Below are 18,320 nucleotides of genomic sequence, written 5' to 3'. Positions count from 1 at the left end.
TCGTCTGTTAATGCTGTGGGTGTGGAGAGAGTGAAGACACGTTGCTGACACGATGATGCTTTATTCTCAGAAAGGAAACAGGTTTCAGGTCAATAAAAAACTTAACTCAGGACATACAAACACTTCTGAGGCGCTGTAGCTCCACATCTCCACAAGTGACCTCAGGGACCTTCATAACCTACTGGCAGCTCCTTATCTCCAAGTTGTCCTTTAACCAGGGACACCTTCCTGCTATTGATTTGCACAACTCGATTCCTCAAAGACTTTTAATCAGTGTCGGCTCGACTTTGTGTGCAAGTTCTGATAACAACTGGAGTGGCTCTGTTAAAGGGATAAGACAACATTTCTGTAATCAGGCTCAAAAGTATTGGAGTAGATTGCATTCCTCAGCCAAGGCTCAACAGTTTTTAAAAATTCATTAAAATTGCACACACTCATGGAAATCAGTTTTCTCACTGTTGATTATTTATTAAACACTATCCATGAATTAGTCCCAGGGAAATTACAGAAAATGTCCGTGCCTGTATTTAATGGCTTCCTTCTTCCCCCTTGTCCCATCCGTCCACAGTGGAAATCCAGTGACTGGTTGTTGCGTAATCCAGTTGACAGACAAACCAGTATAGGTACAGGAGCGAAAACCAGTTGGCAGAGGTAATTAATCTTCAAAGCTCAGTGTTATATCTGGTTTTGTTTTTTTATCTGTACAAAAACGTGTTAATCAGCCAACACTTGAGAAGAAAGAGTGTGTTTTCCAAAAATGTCAAACTGTTCCTTTAATACCTTCTATAATATACAAATAAATACACAACTAAATCCGCCTCTTTGGTTTATACAAATCACAAGAGCAGAAATACAAAGACAGTGCTCATTTTTCGAAAAAGTAAAAACCAGTGTGACCAAAACGCCACAGTGAAAAAAATAACACGTTCAAAAAAGAAATAAGGGACCACAGTATTAATTTAAATCAACTGATACAATTCAGTTTTAGCTCATTTACGTGATGCCTGTGAACACAGCACGGTCACGTTACAGTAAATAACCAGTCACACAAACAGTTTACTGCAGTTTCACATGATCTGTCAATGATGAACACGTCGATGAGATCACGTCCCCGTCACAGGAGAAAGTGTCAAGGAAACGTGTCGGGGTGACGTGTCAGCAGAACGCCACGGATAACGTGAGCTGGGTCTAAATGGTAATATTTATATATAAATTTCATCTTTTAACTTTCTTCAGCACGGGTGGGTGATGGGTGGATGCCAAGACTGTGCTTTGAAGCACTTTGAGTGGTCACCAATACTGGTAAAGCTCCATATAAGTAACAAACATTTACCATTTATTTCAGAAAATGTATTCCTGAGATCTAAAGACTACTAACATCTGGATTAAAAAATATTTACAAATTAATTTTTTTGCATTATGTTGCTTATCTGATCATAGATATTTTATGAAAGACCTCATTGTCCTCCATTGTGTCCTTTTTCCCTCAGGGTTGGCCCTGTGTAGCGTTGACCCAAGCGGGGATGGTGCCCAAGTCAAACATGGCGTATCCCCAGGTGTTGATCCCCAGGTTTATGGTCAAAATCCCTAGGATGTTCAGCATGAAGCCAGCTTTCACCTGGGGAACCAAACACATCAGATCAGCACAGGCTCAGTTTTAGTGACTTAAAAGGTCGTCTCCTGAACGAGAGGCCCAAACAGAGGGAAGAGTCTTACAAAATAGCTGCATTAGTGTGGGCGGAGCCTAATTCTGAATTAATACACAACCAAGACTGTAGCGTTCAAGAGCCGGCTTCACATTTGCGGAGCTAACATGTCGTTCATCTTTGTATACATCAATGTAGAGGACCGTTATCTCCCTTTAACAACGTTTTGACTCTTTTAAATAAGATCCGAGAAGCTCAACCCCCTTCTGAGCCTTCTTAATGTGAATGATAGGATTTGTGTGTTGTGAACGAAAGATGTGTGTGAATCTCACCATGTCGATGACTCTGAGTCCTCCAAAGGAGAAGGCCACGGCGTTGGGTGGTGTGGCCACCGGCAGCATGAAGGCCAGATTGGCAGCGAGGGTGCAGGGCAACATCACGTACAGCGGGTGTATCTTTATCGCTATGGCCTATAAGAAACACAGAGCAGTTTGACACATGGAGTGTGTGCACAGCCGTGTGTGTGCATGTGGACGTTTATTGTGCTGAGTTTACCATTGAGCCCAGGATTGGCAGGAACAGGGTGGTGGTGGCAGTGTTGCTGGCGCACTCTGTGAATGTGGCCACCAGCAAGGAGAGCAGCAGGGAGATGGCGAAGGGGGGAATCTTCTCCAGAGGGGACAGGCTTTCTCCCAACAACGTGGACAGACCGGATCTCTGTGAGCCAACATAGGAGGAGGGTCGATGCTCATGTAGTTATTGGTCATGAACGTGACTTATAGACATGCAAAGACCAAAATCGGGTTTTTACCTCACTGCCGGCTGCCAAAGCAAAGCCTCCTCCCAGGAGCAGGATGATGTTCCAGGGCATTCGCTCATGGACCTTCTGCCAGCTCAGCAGATTGGGGGGGGAATTAATCATCTTACCTGCAAGACCCAGACGAGGTTGGAACAAGAAACAGTGATTGGTTTGAAAGAGCCGCATATGTATCTGTCCCACAAACCAGAGACTGGCCCACTGATTAAATATCTCTGACACCAATATATCGGCTGATATCTTGGGAGTCATTGCCAAATTATTATATTAATAAAAAGAATCAGCCTTGACTCCTAAGACGTCATTATGAAACCTATAGGGATTTTATATTGAGGTCAAAATGAACATTTCACCTGCTTTGTCGTAACCGTAGCCTCCGAACCTAGGCAGCTGGGAGGGGATGACGAAGAAAAGCATCGACATTAAGATGGCGATGGTGCCATCAGACACAAACCTGAGAAACCCAAAATAACAACATATTGTATTAAACATTAATGTGGACAATTTAGGAAAATGTTAACTCCACTAACACAAACATTTAAGATATAGTTTGTAACTCTATATTAAAGAGCAAAACAGTGGTCAGAGCAGACGATAGGTCGAAGTGGTTGTTATAGAAATCATGATGATGAAGGTGCTCTATCCTTAATAAAGATGCATTTCTTACCCAAACTTTAACAAAGTACCCAAACCATGATCTTTGAAACCTAAAACTGAATCCCTCCAAAGATGTCTTAATGATGTCCTATGAATTTTAAAAGTTATGGACCAACAACATGACATTTGCCTTAGAGGATGTAATGGTTTTTAAAGGTCCAGTGTGTTAGATTTAGGTGAAAGGGATGTGTTGGTAGCAAATTAATATAAAATAATCCCAGTGATGTCTCACTGGTATGTTTCATCTAAATTGTAAAATTCCTGTTTTCTTTACCCTAGAATGGGCCCTTTATATTTAAGTACTCCATATTTACATCAGGGGCGGGTCCTCTCTTAGGAGGCAGCCATGTTTTTTTACAGTAGCCCAGACTTGACAAACTAAACCTTTTGAGTTTTTGTGACAACCTAAGCGGCCACAGGTTCTCTTTCATGTTTGGAAGGGGTGGGTGAGGTGAGGGATGTTCAGCCGCAACATGTGACTAAATTCTACACACTGAACATTTAAAGGAATAAGAAATATTCAGCTTTGGCTACACTTTGATAGGAAAAAATATAAAAACTTCACCAATGCGAGAGACTCACGCCTTTTCCTGGTTGAAGAGCACCGTGGCCCAGCCGTCAATGAAGCCCGGCTCCCTGGTGAACCACAGGAGCACCAGCGTGGTGAAGATGACGAGCACCGCCACCTCAGCAAACCTAATGCGGCCCAGCTTGAGGTACTCCTCCCTCATCACCTCACGCGCCTCCTGATCTCTGCCGCTCTTCATGCCACAGCCAAATGACTGCTTCAGGCTGCGGAGGAAAGTAAATCATGGAAACGTCTGAAGACTGAGGAAGTTAGGCTGAACCATTAATTCACATAATTGAGAAAAACTTTATTAAATACTCCTCGGTGACCTGCAGTGGAGGGCTGTCACAAAGTTAATTTACTTCATTAATGTACTTTTTCGTCATTTTTCACGTATATGTATTGTACTCAAGTAGATTTATGTTTGGGTAAATTTCCCTTTTAATTCACTGCATATACCAGCAACACTACTACACTGTACTTTCTACTCCACTACTATTTTATAATAAAATATGTTACATACAATAAAGTAATCAATAGCGAGAGTGAAACCTGCTCCACTTATCCAATCAGAGTCGGCCGGTAATATTAGACTCCGCCTCCTTCAACAAGAGCAAAGCGTGAGGTCACAGCCAAGACTCCGCCTCAATGGTGCAGTAAATTGTCTTTAATACTTAGCATACCTAGAAGCAAGAACTGACTTTTAATCAAATAGAATGTACTTTTACTTGAGTACACTTTTTATTTTACCTATTTGTGCTATTACTTAGGTCTAATGTTCAAGTACTTTTTCCAATGCTGGTGACCCGGTGAAACTCTAAAGCCGGTTAGCTTAACTTAGCATAAAGACTGAAACAAATCTGCTTTCTTACGCTTGCTTATGAACATGTTGTGTGACGTTTGTTTGATTTGCTCAGGGCACACAACCATGCATGAAGTTCCCAGTGGTCACAGAATCATCTGCGGCCATCTGTACAAGTCTGAAGTGGCCTTACTTGAAACCGAGGAACATGAACTGAAGCCAGATCCAGGAAAACACAAGCATGAGAACCATGTTGGGGAAGGAGAAGGCGAACCAGCTGGCGAAGTTGATCACGTCACCATTTTCAGGAAACATCCTTCACAAAAACAGACAGGAAAGATGGAGAGATGAGAGGAGGAAAACCAGCAAACACAGTGTTCTCCTGTGCTTGTTGAGCGATGATCATATCAAGGTCTTACTTGTCGACTTGGCCCTTGAGGATGATGTTGGTGGTGGAGCCGGTGAGCGTGGCCGTGCCTCCGATGCTGGCAGAGTAACACACGCTCAGACTCATCCCCTTGGTCAAGAGTAGGTACCTGTCCTCCATCGCTTGTCTCCTGGACTCCTGACACGACTCTGGACTCACCTCAAGTTTACCTGTAGCCCGACACGCCCAGAGGGTTCAAATCAGAGGAAGCTCTTACTCTCTAGAAAATGGCCATCGTGTCTTTACTTACACACTCCGTCCTCCTGCTGAGTGTTGGTGTCTGGGTGTTTGTCGCTGCTTATTTCCTGCTTAGTGGATCTGGTCTCCAACTCAAACCCGTGGTTGTCGTCAGCTGCAACAGGAAAATCTCGCTCATCCGCCTGGATCTCGATGGCTTTCAGCTGCTGCAGAATGGCTTCGGCGATGGGCAGCATCATGGCCGTGGTGGCTGTGTTGCTGATCCACATGGAGAGGAAGGACGAGACGATCATGAAGCCCATCATCAACCTGTGATACATGGCGGTGATGGAGAAATGACTATGATGGAGTATCATTTTTCATATTTAACATGTTAGATATTATCCAATACATTGTGAGAGTAAGGTTTTATGCTGTCAAATACATGGAGAATAAAAGTACTTCTGCTAATTTACCTCGATTGAACATTTGAAATGTATTTCTATCTTCTACACATCATACACCATTTGTATTGGTGTGTAGTTTTATGCTTCAGTTTTGTGTTGTGTATTTACATTTTCCCTCAGATCTACCATTTTTTGTTACGTTTGGTTATAGTGGAGAAATCTCTCAGAAATGTAAATTCAGAGAAGGCTTTCACCCCGAAGATGATCAGGGCCAAATGAAGGATGTGTGGAATCAGATGATCATTTTCAACAAGTGTTGTGACTCTAAATAATTGTGATGAGAAAATTATCTGAAAATGTTATAACTGTGCTATCAGGGGATGGAGCAGCAGTATTGAGGTGCTGGAGATACACTCACTCCACCACTTGTGACTCACTTGTCAATCATGATTTTCTGAGCCATTTCTATAGCATCAAATAACTAAATCCAAACTTAAAAGAAGCATTAACACTTGAATAAACATCAATGTGACAAGAACTACCTAAAATAGCAAAAAAAACATTGCTGAGAAAGTTTAGATTTTATTATTTTGGCCCATCTGCTAATTTGTAGGAAGCAGGGTTTATGACCTATACTGGAAACAACCACCAGGGTTGATGCCACAACTACCTTTTGTGAGTTGTGGCATCAACCATCTTTATATACAGTCTATGATATCCACTATGACGTTCTTTATAGGCAGTGATGACCCCATAGTCGAAGCTTAGTTTTTCTGTGTGTTGTAGCATGCACAGATGAAAGATATCGGTTCTTACAGAGCCGGACGGGCGCCAACCACCAGCAGAACTCGCAGGGCGATGCGCTTATGGAGGTTTGACTGCTCCACCGCAATGGCCACCAGCAGGCCACCAATGAACAGCATGTTAGAGTCTTTCAGGTATTCAACACTGACCTGAAACACATCACACAGACACAATCATCAGCTGACGAAATCTAGAGTCCAAACGGGTGCAACAAACCATCAGCTAGCTCCTGAAGTAACCTGTGAACACCCAGAGCTAATGTAACATCCAGATTGTTTTACGAGCAATAAAAGTCAAACGCTGGCATTGGCAGATTTGACCTCGTCTGTGGAAACTAGAATAGATCCTGGAAATAACTAACCGGGGGGTCAAATGAACACTTTGAGTGCACAGAGCCTAGTTAGGGCTGAGTTATTATAATAGTTATTATAATAATAATAATAATACAGTAAGCTTGTGCCGAACTTGAATCATCTCACATATCCTCAGGTGTTGCTGAGGAGAGTGCCTGGAACTTTAGACCCTGACTACACATCTATATTTGTTTGTTTAATATTTACTTTATGTTGTTGTACTAATTTGTTGGTTTTGAGAGTTTATTCAAAATATTGGAGGAGATCATAAGAGGAGAATTTAGTTGTCCTTCCTCTGATTGAATTTCGGGACATTGCCGTGTTAAATCATGAAAGGATGACAACAACAAAAGAAAGAAAGAAAGCAAAGCCTTAGAAATATTTGTGTGTTTTTCCAATAAGGGAAAACTCATAGAGACAAAAAGTACAAGTGCATATGAATAAAGCAGAAACTCTGTATATGAGAGCTGTACCTCTCCAGCCGTCATGATGCCCATCATAGGAAAGAGGACGACCGGCAGCAGGGCGGTCACAGCCAGAGGCATGCACTCTGTGCACCAGAACAGAGCCATGAGGATGATGGCGTAACCACATCGTGCTTGCTGTAAACAAAGACACACCCTGGGGTCAGAAGTGGCAGGAAACAGCAGAATTAAAAACACGTAAACAAAGACAGGCATGTTTCTTCACGTCTTTCTGCGGTCACATCCTCTGACCTACCTGGAACTGTTTAAAAGGCAATACTAAGACTTTACACACGCAGAGAGATTAACCGTGATCATAAAACAAACCAGATAATGAGTTCTGATTAAAATGCTTTTCCTCCATGACCCGTTTAAACCACCCGACACAAACATTTCCACTGCCACTCACACAAGACTGCGCTCAACTCAATAGATCACAGACTAAATTTTTGAGAGCAAAACAGTATGATTTAGCAGGATTACACAAAAACTACAGAATCGATTTACATAGAGGGGTGATGACCCATGAAAGAAGCCATTCAGGAGTTTTATTTCAACTTCTGTTGAATGTATCCAGAGAATAATTGATGAAAAAACCTGACGTTTGGTGTTTTGGATAATGATCGTTATTCTTGCAAATTGATACCGATCCAGATCTAGTGAAGTCGAATGTGGTGACATAAATCAAGACTATTTTAGTTATAACACACATTTCATACAGATTCAAGGTTCTGTACATGGATATAAAACAACACAAAGACAACAAAAAATTTAAAAAGTCATGACAGGACAGATTAAATCCATTTTCAAGCAATAAAAAACTATTCAAAGAATAGAATAAATTAGGTGTTGAGATTAAAAAGGGTAAAAGAAATTAAATTCCAATATGAAATTCAGTTAAAAAAGTAAAATAATACAAATAAATTAGATAGAAATGTGTAAAATAATAAATATAATAAAAAGAGGTATGACCATATATATATATATTTTTTCATAATTAAGTGAAAGGCATTTGTGAATGAAAAAGTTTAAAATCTGGATTTAAAAGCTTCAACGAGGACTGTTAAAAGTGGATGGAGGTATGTGATCTGCTGAGTAAGTGGTCTTATATGGTCTCGACCTGGATGAAGTTCATGACTCCTTAAGAAACAGGTTGAGACAATGTCATTCAGTTCCTTCAACCTCAGACACGGTCAATGCTTGTGAAAGTGGAAGAACAGAAAAAAGGAAGGCATGTGGGACTTTATGACACAGAACTCTGAGTTCTGTGTCATAAAGTTAGAAAGATATATGATACTCCTCCAGTGTGCACAATAGCTGAGGCGTTGTGTCTGCAGATTGTCCGTACGTTTGCCCCATTCTTCTCAGCACAATATCACAGGAACACCTTCAGGGACTCCCTCTGAATTTGTGAAAAATCTTCAATTCGACTGAAAGAATCAACTAAATCGATTTTGTTGGTCAAAGGCGAAAAGTCACCATCACAAAACATGTTTTGGCCTCTTGAATGTGATCTCTCCAGTTTTGTCTTCTTATTTTGATCACTTTTCACTTGGGCTCACAGACTAACTGATCAGATTTCTTTGGTCAAAGGTCACAGTGGCTGCAACCCCTCCACCTTTCCTGTTGTGTTGGACTGACACTGATAAAATTTTGCCGATTAAGCCTCTATCAATGTTGCTAAACATTAATAATCACACAAACACTCACCGACGTAGGACTGATGAGCGGCAGGGGAAGTAGTATCAGAGGAGTGATGGAGATGATAAAGTAGTTCCGATGGTACCACAGCCAATTCAGCCAGACACCCATGTCTCTGCTGGATACAAAAATCTAGCAGTAACCCAGAGGTTAACTATCCAGATGTTTTCCTGGTCTCTCAGTGCAGACACCTGCTGAGAAGAGAGAAGACAAGACTCAGGAGCCGGGAGAACCTCCGATTAGCACCCAGGTCAGGGGAGCTGACTGTGAAGAAAAGCAGAGATGTGCTGTGATGACGTTGACATGAGCCGCAATTTGTTCCTTTTATCTCTTTCAGCATATCAAACATTAACTCGACACAGAGGAGATCACACTCCTTAGATAACATCCCTGGGTGGGGCCTCAGGGCATGTGCTACAGAGCTGGCTGAGGGACTCACCTCGATCTTAAACCTGTCGCTGTCACAGGCCACACCCACCTGTTTCAAAACCACCAGTGACTACAAGCCAGTTGCACTCACTTCGATCATCATGAAGTGTTTTGAGAGAGTGGTTCTGGCCCCTGTTCAGAGAAGTATACATGAGACTCTGGACCCCTTGCAGTACGTCCACCGTCCATGGAAGCACCTCGGACACCATCATCTGAAGCCCTTCACATAGGCCCCTCCCACCTGGAAAACATCAGGATGCTCTTCAGAGTCGTCCCATAACAAGCTCACTAACAAACTGCAGAACCTTGGACTCAACCCCGCACTCTTTGACTGGCTGTCAGATTTCCTCATGGCACAATTGGAAATATAACATCAAACAGCCTTGTGATGAACACGGGTACCCCACAAGGATGTGTTCTCAGCCCCATGCTCTACACATTTTTCACACATGACTGTGTCATCTCTCACAAGGACAACATGACAAAATAAAGGAAAACTCCTCTGCTGCGGCTCATCCCGGGGCTTGAGATAAGCAGCTTCAAATTCCTGGGCGTCTACATCACTGATGACCTCACCTGGAAACTAAACACTGCCCACTCAACAGTGGCTGTACCTCCTGCAGAGGCTGAGGAAATGTCGCATGTCACCAAAGACCATCAGCAACTTCTACAGCTGCATAATTCAGAGTATCTTGACCATCACCATCGCAGTAAGACTGCTGAAAGTCATGACATCACTTCCCTCTCCGGTAGTCCACAGAAGAGTCTGCTCCATTGTCAAGGACTCCAGCCTCCCCCAACTCGACCTGCACACACCTCTGGCAGAAGGTCCAGAAGTGTGAGATGCAGGACGTCCAGACTGAGGAACAGCTTCTATCCAACAGCCATCAGACTGTTAAATACTCTCTAGCCTTTCACTGGTCTTTACAACTCTTAAAAGCTCATAGTGGAAGGCAAAGAAATCATTTCGTTGCACAGAACTGAATATATGACAATAAACGCTTTGGTCTTGTCACAGAGGAAGATGGAGCTGTTGTGAAAGAGAGGAGAGGCGAGGACACGGCCAAACACAAGACGGGTTCACAGTGTGAAGGAGTTCAGCTCTGTCAGGGTTCACCAGAGGTCAGGGGCGTTTGGCAGCTGAAAGTTTTTGTGGCTCACGGACGGATCATGAGAAAATCCCCCCCAAGAACCCCATGAAAGAGAAACAACCTTTTTGTGTTGCTCCTTTATGTGTGATTAAGCTCATTTAGAGTCTCTTGAGTGTTCAATTTGTGATTTCACAATCAGAACACAAAAATAAATAACTATATGATTTTATTATATTTTAAATTGTTATATTTATATCATAGTTACATTGTCAACGATTACTTAAGAACCATTTGATTATGGCTTTTTTCTTGGTCACAAACACTGTCAGCCATAGAGAGGTGCACCTGATGGACAAGTGCCCCACCTTGTGGCAGTGAAAATAGGAGCAGTCCAACTTGCCCTGATAGCTCACACATGTGGGCCACTTGTGGCAATGACGCAGCACTCCTGGTCTTCTTATGGCCTGGACAAATAGATCTCAAATATATCGCAAAACTAATCTGGTCCCTTTCTGACAAACATACATTGTAAACTGGATGTGAATCTTAAGTGGCCCATGAGGTAAATACGGCACAAATATCAGAAAATGAATTCAGGCCACCTTTGGCCCCTCTGGTTGACATGCCATGACTTCTTTCTGTGTCGCTTTATATGTCAGTGTAGTAACCAGGGCTGTATTTGTAAGAATCTGTGTGTTTGCTTTCGGGTTGTCTATTTGTTTTGTTTTTTTACCAGGGATCAATAGAGAAAAACTGCTGACCCAGTTACACAATGATTGAGCTCTGACACTCACTCCCCCAGACGCCGTACAGTCTGCAGGTTTTCATTAGAATAGCACATGTCCAAAGTTTGTTAGTTATTTTACATTTCAAGCATATTCCCTATTAAGAAACAATCGAGTAAACAGAAAAACTACACAATATGTATTCTCCATTATCGGTCTCATTGTTGTTAGATAACGGGGAAGCTGACATTGGGTGTAACTATCTAAAGTCTGTGGGTTTATTCTGTGCCTCGCAGTGATCATGTTGATGTATCTGGGACAAACAGGACAGAGATCAGCCATTCCAGTTTAATGATTATCAAAGTGTTGACGGCCTGGGGTCATCAGCTCCTGAAAAATACCGATCGATTGTCATCTGCACACAACGCTGCTCCCCGAAGTGGGACACTCAGTTCACACTCATCTGGCTGCACTACAGTGAAAAGTGCACTGTTCTCTTCCACGTCTTGACTTTGGTGTGTTTGAAGGTGGAGTGTTTTCTGTGAGACGACATGAAGCTAGCAGTGAGTCTGCTGGGCCTCGTCGTCCTGCTGGACGCCACCTTGGCTGCAGAAAGTAAGTCTCTTCGAAAAATAAGAACTTTCTTAATTAGCGATTGTGTTCTGTCATCACAGCTTAGAAATATACTACTAATCAAAATGTATATATAATATAGTTATGTGACAATAAAACAATAACATATTTTGAACCTGTTTATGTGGCTACATCACACAGGAATTAAATGTATAAACATAAATAGTATGTCTGTAGTATGCCCTATGTCTGTAATATGTATGGACGAGTATATCCCTATCCGAAGTCTTGAAGAAACTACTATCAGCATCGGCCGCAAAATAATCCATATCAGTTGGGCTCAATTAGATTTATACTTATATTTATACTCAACTGATTTATTGTTATTATTATATTCAGTGAAGCGTAGGACTATTATAAAAATGCATTACCTTTAAAGACATTTATTATGTGTACTCCCCTGTTTACCATACAGTGTATCTGAGCATATAAGAACTCTGTGTATGTATTAATCCCTGATGGAAAACAACATTTTAAAACCTGTTTTTAATAGTTTTATTAACTAAATTACTTTTTACAATAAGAAAAATATGATTAATAAATCAAATATAGATGTTATATTATAAATAAGTAGCATTGGGTTTGAGGTCAGAAAAAAACTATACTTTATGTACTAACCTTAAGTATCTGAGTACTACTTAACGGTATCACTGTCGTACAATGTCTCCACAGAGTCCTGTGTGGGTCAGTGTGGCTCCTTCGATCCACAGAGGAAATGCCAGTGCGACTCCATGTGTGTGTACTATGGAAGCTGCTGTGGAGACTTTGACTCTGTGTGCCCCAAAAAGAGTGAGTGGAGCTGCAGCACGTTCCCATGAATGAATGGTCAAATGTTTTATTTCTCATTTGATGAAACTTTCCTCCACCCTCAGCCGCTCGGGGTGACACCTTCGATGCAGGAGAGGACACCACAGAAACTGTGACCCCAGTGGCTACGACTGTTGCACCAACTTTCCACACCTCTGCAGCGGTTGTCTCTCTCCCACCCATCCCCACACAAGGCCCCACCCCGGCTGCAGACCCTGACGCGGTGCCCTGCAGCGGGCGACCGTTTGATGCTTTTCTGCAGCTGAAGAATGGCTCCATCTATGCTTTCAGAGGTAAACCTACTTTTTGGTTGAGGAGGACACTTTCTCCACAGTCCTCAAATGTGTCCTCAAAATATTTTCTTAGGATCCAGACCTTTGGAATTAATTGGTTGATTTTAAGAACATATAGTGCTATGCAAAAGTGTTAGACCCCAAAAGTAACAGGATTGCAAAAATGTTTAAATGTATTGATAAACTCCGAAGAAATGATGAATTACAATCCAGACATCACACTCTAAAGCGACGGCTGGAACTGCTTCTCTTCGGTCAGGCTTCTGATGTCAGATGATAGTGATGAAGATAACTTATTCCCGGCTTCCCATCCATGCTACTTCTCCTGTAGGTGAATATTTTTTCGAGCTGGACGACAAGTCTGTTCTTCCTGGTTACCCCAGACTCATCCAGGACGTGTGGGGAATAGCAGGACCCATCGACGCCGCGTTCACACGCATCAACTGTCAGGGGAAATCCTATATCTTTAAGGTAGAAACTGTGAAGAGTGTGTAATCGTATGTGTAATATTATTATTTATTCTGGGAACTCATACAAATTCTAAACCGAGTATCACTCATTTGTGTAATGGTTTAGAAAGGTTTGAATCTGTAAAGAGAAGCAGCACAAAGAGCTGAGTCTTACACTGGGGCCGGGATCTAAAAGTTTAGGTTGTGTGTGTATAATTTGGTGCAGTTTTATTGAATTTAATGGTCCTCTTTGACCTCCGGAGGTTATTTTAGCATTGTTCTTATTCTGTCTCAGGGCGACAAGTACTGGAGGTTTGACGGCAACGTCTTGGATCCGGAATATCCACGGCTCATTTCGGTCGGATTCGACGGCATACCTGACGACACTGACGCTGCGTTTGCCGTCCCAGCACCAAGCCACCGTGGCAAAGAGAAAGTTTACTTTTTCAAAGGTATAGATGAAGAGATGTCTGGTGTTTTTCAGTTTTTACAGGTGAATTGTCACCAGTGTCAACTGTGATGACCCCCCCAAAAAATAAAGTACTGTTAAGATGATGCTTGTGCTCATCACCCATTAAAATTAAGCATCTCAACTTTTAACAAATTATGGCTTTGTGACATTTTTATAGTTAGGTAGTTAGTATTTTACCGTCCTTTATTTTGCAACATCTTGGGGGTCCTAACCCCCGGGTTTAAAACCTCCAGTGTTGGAACGTGCCTATTTTTATATCTACCTTTCAAGTAAATTAAATATTTGAGCCACATTTTATGCTATTTTATACATCTTCACATATTGTTGGGGCAAATAAGGCTGTGACATTTCAACATGTCCTCAGTTTATCATATCTCATGTGCGTGTGTTTCTCTCTCCAGGGCAAAACTATTACGAGTATGAGTTCAAGCACCAGCCTTCCCACGAGGAGTGTGTCCGCATGAGCAGGTCCTCGCCTTCTGTGCTGTTCACGAGATACACAGACCTCTTCTGTGATCAGACGTGGGAGGATTTCTTCATGGAGCTCTTTGGAGACTCCTGTAAGACTCATCTGTGTTTCCTTCTTTATATGTAATGTTTATTTCTTTGTAGGAGCAAGTAAATGACAATAAACCAAAATCATTTGCAACAGCATTAATAGCCCCACAATTAAAAGACAGAGAGAACACAAAACTTGTTGAAGTTTTATGAGGGGAAATTATATTTGGAAAGTTTATAAATGCAAACATAAATGTGTAAAATTACTTTTTTTGAATCTCCAACCCCTACAGTTAGAAAAATTCTAACTGTAATGTATGAAGATAGTTTTAAACCAAACATAGAATACACTAGTGTTAGTGCATATTATCATGTCTTATGTTCATGCATGAATAACATCACTTCACGGTAAATGACTCCGATCTCGTTTCTTCTACCTTCAGTCAGCGATCCCCACACTGGCCCTCGGCTCATCAGCCGGGACTGGCAGGGCATCAGGTCTCCTGTAGATGCTGCCATGGTTGGACGAGTCTACATCAGCCCCAAGCCCACGCCATCGCCTACTCCAGCAGTGAGGAGGCGGAAGAAGAAGCCCAGCAAGAAGCGTAAACAGCGAAGACGGCAGAGTCGCCATGTGCTGTTCGATGATTTCTGGAGTTATGATGATTGGTCTGATTACGCCGACTACAGCGATATCGTGGAGGAGAGCCCCACAGAGGCGTACCGGAGCACTCCTCTTCAGAATGTGTATTTTTTCAAAGGAGGTACAAACACATGGAGTTGTTTTAATCGCTAAATCGAAAATTATTTCCACAGAACAGGCATAAGTTAAGTTTTTCCCTTTAACAGCTTTTTTCCTGTGTTTCCTTCCTCTTTTTTTTATGGCAGATAAATACTACAAAGTGAGTCAGCAGACGAAACGTGTTGACGCCGCCAACCCGCCATACCCACGATCCATCGCGAAATACTGGTTGGGCTGCAAGAACGAGGAGAAACCGGATGTAACAAGGGCAGAGAAGAAATAGGCTGCCTGAGGAAATACATAGAAATCCATTCCGTGTTTCAAATACAAGTTTGTCTTTAAATAATTACAGCATGAATTTATGATTAGGTGAGTTATTGTTGATGTTAAAGCATTTTGTTCACAACACCCCTCTAATGTCCCCTGAGGTCCTGTGTTGACAAATCCTCCTCAGTAATAAGTAATTTGCCGCTGGACAAAAGATGGCAAGAGATTTTTTTGTGATTTAATTGAGTATTAAACATCCTCATGTGTAGGTACTTGAATAAACGTGTGATTAAAAGAGGTACTTCAGCATGCACCTTTATTATTTTCATGCATAATTATGAGAGGGGTAAAATGATTTCAACTATTTTCAGGGTGTTGCTGTATTTGAGACTGAAGTAATGGATGTGAATACTTCCACAGCTGGTAACTGCCCATATAGAGAGTATTAACCATAAACTAAATTTAACTATATACGTTTTATACTGTCACAGCTGGAGTAATGGCCTCAGGTTTCCACTGTAAAAGCTCTGATGTGTCACTTAAGTACTCTAAGTAAGTATTTTTTAAATACTTGGGTTACACATTTTCAGGGGGGAAATGTTACAACTCACGTGATTCGTTCAAAATGATGGGGAAATAGAAACAATACAAAAATTAAAAGGCACCGCTGGGATTTGAACCCAGGATCTCCTGTTTACTAGACAGGCGCTTTAACCAACTAAGCCACGGCACCACGTGACGGCGCGCTACGTTATTACTCTTTATATACAAAGCCACACTTGTATGATGAGTTCAAAATATATATTTTATTTGTAATTTCCTTATAATACACTCATTTGCATAGTTCTACATGACATATATTATTCTACGCCTTTCCATTATAAATACTCTAATTACAGTGCCATCTTAAATATTCGAACAATCACCCCAGAAGGTAATCGATCATTGCTGCAGAAATCTCCAGATCGGACAGATTGAAATCGCCCAGGTCCTGGAGGCACAGGTCGGACAGGTCGTCCGGGGCCTGCTCGGTGCTGCAGGAGCTCCGGCGGTGGTGGAACCGAGGACCCTGGACGCTCTGCCTGGGTCGTGGAGGAGCGGCGGCATCGCAGCGGCTGCCCGCGGGCTGGGAGCCCTGTGCCCCTCCGAGGAAAGCCTCCTCGGTGAAGTCCCACTCACCGACCCCCCCGTGGGGAAACGCGAAGAGGCTCGAGTCTGTGAAGTCCGGGGTCTGGTAGTAATGGTCCTGAGGAACTTGGTCCGCGGCGACGGGAGATGTGGGGGGGCACAGGGACATGGCCTGACTCCCCGGGATGGTGGAGAGCCGGGTGGACTGGGGTAGACTTGGAGCAGGGTACCCTGAAGATGACGGGAGGCTCGGTGAACGCTGAGCATGGTACCCTGGAGGAGACGGGAGGCTCGGTGAACGCTGAGCATGGTACCCTGGAGGAGACGGGAGGCTCGGTGAAGGGGAGAAAGCAGGAGGCAGCGATGCGATGGGGGCCGGGATGTGCGTGAAGTGGGGACGGAAGGTTCCCAGTCCGGTGGGGTCTGTGGGGACCTCTCTTGATGGCTTCTTGCTCTTGAAATAGCGTGCGCGCCTGTTTTGAAACCAGACCTGTTGAGAGAGAGAGAGAGAGTGAATTGAAGTTACTTCAAATGCCACAGTGGGGCTTATCCAAAGTTACACAGAGGAAGTGCTTATCCATAAATCACGCATATGAGGTCTGGCGCATTAGGCTTACCTGGATCTTGGACTCTGGGAGTCTAGTGACTGAGGCGAGGGACTCCTTCATTTTGATGTCCGGGTAGTGTGTGACGGAGAAGGCCCTCTCCAGCTCGCTCACCTGCGCCTTGCTGAACGTAGTACGCTTCCGGCGGCGATGGGTGTCCGAGCACGGCCTGTGGACAGCCTCGTGACAGACTACAGGGAGATAACAACATGTTAGCTAACTGTTATTGTACTGAATAGCTCTTATCATCTCTAAATTAGGTTTAAACACAGATTTAGGATGCAGAAAGTATATTTTATATATTCGTAGTATCTCTGGTGACCTAACCAGTTATGAAATTAGGTTTTGAGTCACTCACCTCGCTTTGGCTCCTGTGCGTAATCCTCGTCGATGTCGTTTGCATCCAGGCCTGAAGTGGGCCAATAGTGTCCCGGGTAAAAGGAGTGCATCTCAGATGCGTTAGTGCAGGTATAATCCAATCCAAATGCCATTTTAGTTTCTTCTCTGGGGTTGAAGCACAAAGAGAAGGAGCAGTATGTCCCCGCAGGTCTCCTTGGCACTGGTGAGGATGCATATGGCTTACAAGGTTTTTATACTTTGCTTGACAGACAAGAACGACCCCCGCACCCCCACCCCGCACCGAACCGCACCCCAGCGCGTGTCTTTGATGTGCCCTTCACCTATTAGAGGCAGCACGGTTAATAGGTGTCTGTCCGATCCCCGAAGACCCGTTAATGTGCCAATTTAACCTACAGGGACTCTTGTCCTGGCGTGCAGCATGTGGTGCCAGGTCACAACTCTGACATCCTCCAGGTAATCTAAAGTGATATGTCGTTTACGATCTCCACAATAATAAACAGAAGGAAACACATTATAAGGGCTTTGATTCAACACGTAGGCCTGTTGGGTGTATAGGCTTATAAGTGGAAATGGTTACGCACTGAGTCTTGGGGGGATGATAACAATAATACAACTACTTTCTACAGTTGCTCCCTGTTATCTGCACGGTTCCTTAAGGGGAATAAACTCTTTGGACTCACACAACCCCATAACAATAACACGTCAGGTAAAAAGCAACACTTTCAGTCTGTGAGACATCCTCCCCTCCACAGCTCGCCGCCTCCTGGTGCGCACTCAGGGGAAGAAAGCACACTCTGTGGCCGGTGGGAGTGTATTGAAGCGGTTGTTGGAGTGTGAGGCTTCAGTCAACTGTAATGTGTCGAGGTGACAAACTTTTCCTCCTTCCTCGTCGCTCGCGCTTCCACCGATCGAGACATCAAAACACCGGATAGCGCACAGCCCCACGCGCGGGCACGTCCAGACGCTCGGTGCCAGACTCAGGAGCTGGATTTGAATTT

The 18,320-nt window shown here is 43.2% G+C and overlaps 2 protein-coding genes and 1 non-coding gene across 3 annotated transcripts; 1 reads left to right on the top strand and 2 right to left on the bottom strand.

Annotated features, from left to right (window-relative positions):
- Positions 1–45: 45 nt before the first annotated feature.
- Positions 46–9,459, bottom strand: LOC133969479 (solute carrier family 13 member 2-like). The gene is made up of 12 exons (XM_062405993.1): positions 8,833–9,459; positions 7,132–7,260; positions 6,318–6,454; positions 5,168–5,424; positions 4,910–5,087; positions 4,684–4,806; positions 3,703–3,912; positions 2,817–2,917; positions 2,458–2,573; positions 2,202–2,363; positions 1,979–2,116; positions 46–1,618 (listed from the first exon to the last, which is right to left on the bottom strand). Exons 1-12 carry the CDS (start codon positions 8,932–8,934, stop codon positions 1,487–1,489), a joined length of 1,785 nt encoding a protein of 594 aa, XP_062261977.1. The 5' UTR covers positions 8,935–9,459; the 3' UTR covers positions 46–1,486.
- A 2,035-nt stretch (positions 9,460–11,494) lies between these two features.
- On the top strand, positions 11,495–15,530 carry vtnb (vitronectin b). Its single transcript, XM_062405992.1, has 8 exons — positions 11,495–11,683; positions 12,374–12,490; positions 12,574–12,801; positions 13,133–13,272; positions 13,546–13,702; positions 14,124–14,282; positions 14,664–14,984; positions 15,109–15,530. The coding sequence occupies exons 1-8, from the start codon at positions 11,620–11,622 to the stop codon at positions 15,243–15,245; spliced, it is 1,323 nt and encodes a 440-aa protein (XP_062261976.1). The 5' UTR covers positions 11,495–11,619; the 3' UTR covers positions 15,246–15,530.
- Positions 15,531–15,888: 358 nt separating this feature from the next.
- trnat-agu (transfer RNA threonine (anticodon AGU)) lies at positions 15,889–15,962 on the bottom strand. The gene has a single exon. It is a non-coding gene; the product is annotated as a tRNA-Thr (tRNA).
- Positions 15,963–18,320: the final 2,358 nt, after the last annotated feature.

This window comes from Platichthys flesus, chromosome 15 (assembly GCF_949316205.1).
Source record: "Platichthys flesus chromosome 15, fPlaFle2.1, whole genome shotgun sequence".
Lineage (NCBI taxonomy): Eukaryota > Metazoa > Chordata > Actinopteri > Pleuronectiformes > Pleuronectidae > Platichthys > Platichthys flesus.
Note: the sequence above shows the minus strand (reverse complement) of the source record. Positions and strands in the feature narration are given on the sequence as shown.

Bases quoted from the DNA above. Each gene is read 5' to 3' on its own strand.
- LOC133969479 (XM_062405993.1), bottom strand. From the start codon at position 8,934: ATGGGTGTCTGGCTGAATTGGCTGTGGTACCATCGGAACTACTTTATC. The intron at 6,455-7,131 runs GTACAGCTCTCA...GATGTGTTTCAG, and splicing joins GCATCATGACGGCTGGAGAG to GTCAGTGTTGAATACCTGAA. The intron at 1,619-1,978 runs GTGAGATTCACA...TTGGTTCCCCAG, and splicing joins GACTCAGAGTCATCGACATG to GTGAAAGCTGGCTTCATGCT.
- vtnb (XM_062405992.1), top strand. From the start codon at position 11,620: ATGAAGCTAGCAGTGAGTCTGCTGGGCCTCGTCGTCCTGCTGGACGCC. The intron at 12,802-13,132 runs GTAAACCTACTT...CTTCTCCTGTAG, and splicing joins CTCCATCTATGCTTTCAGAG to GTGAATATTTTTTCGAGCTG. The intron at 14,283-14,663 runs GTAAGACTCATC...TTCTACCTTCAG, and splicing joins GGAGCTCTTTGGAGACTCCT to TCAGCGATCCCCACACTGGC.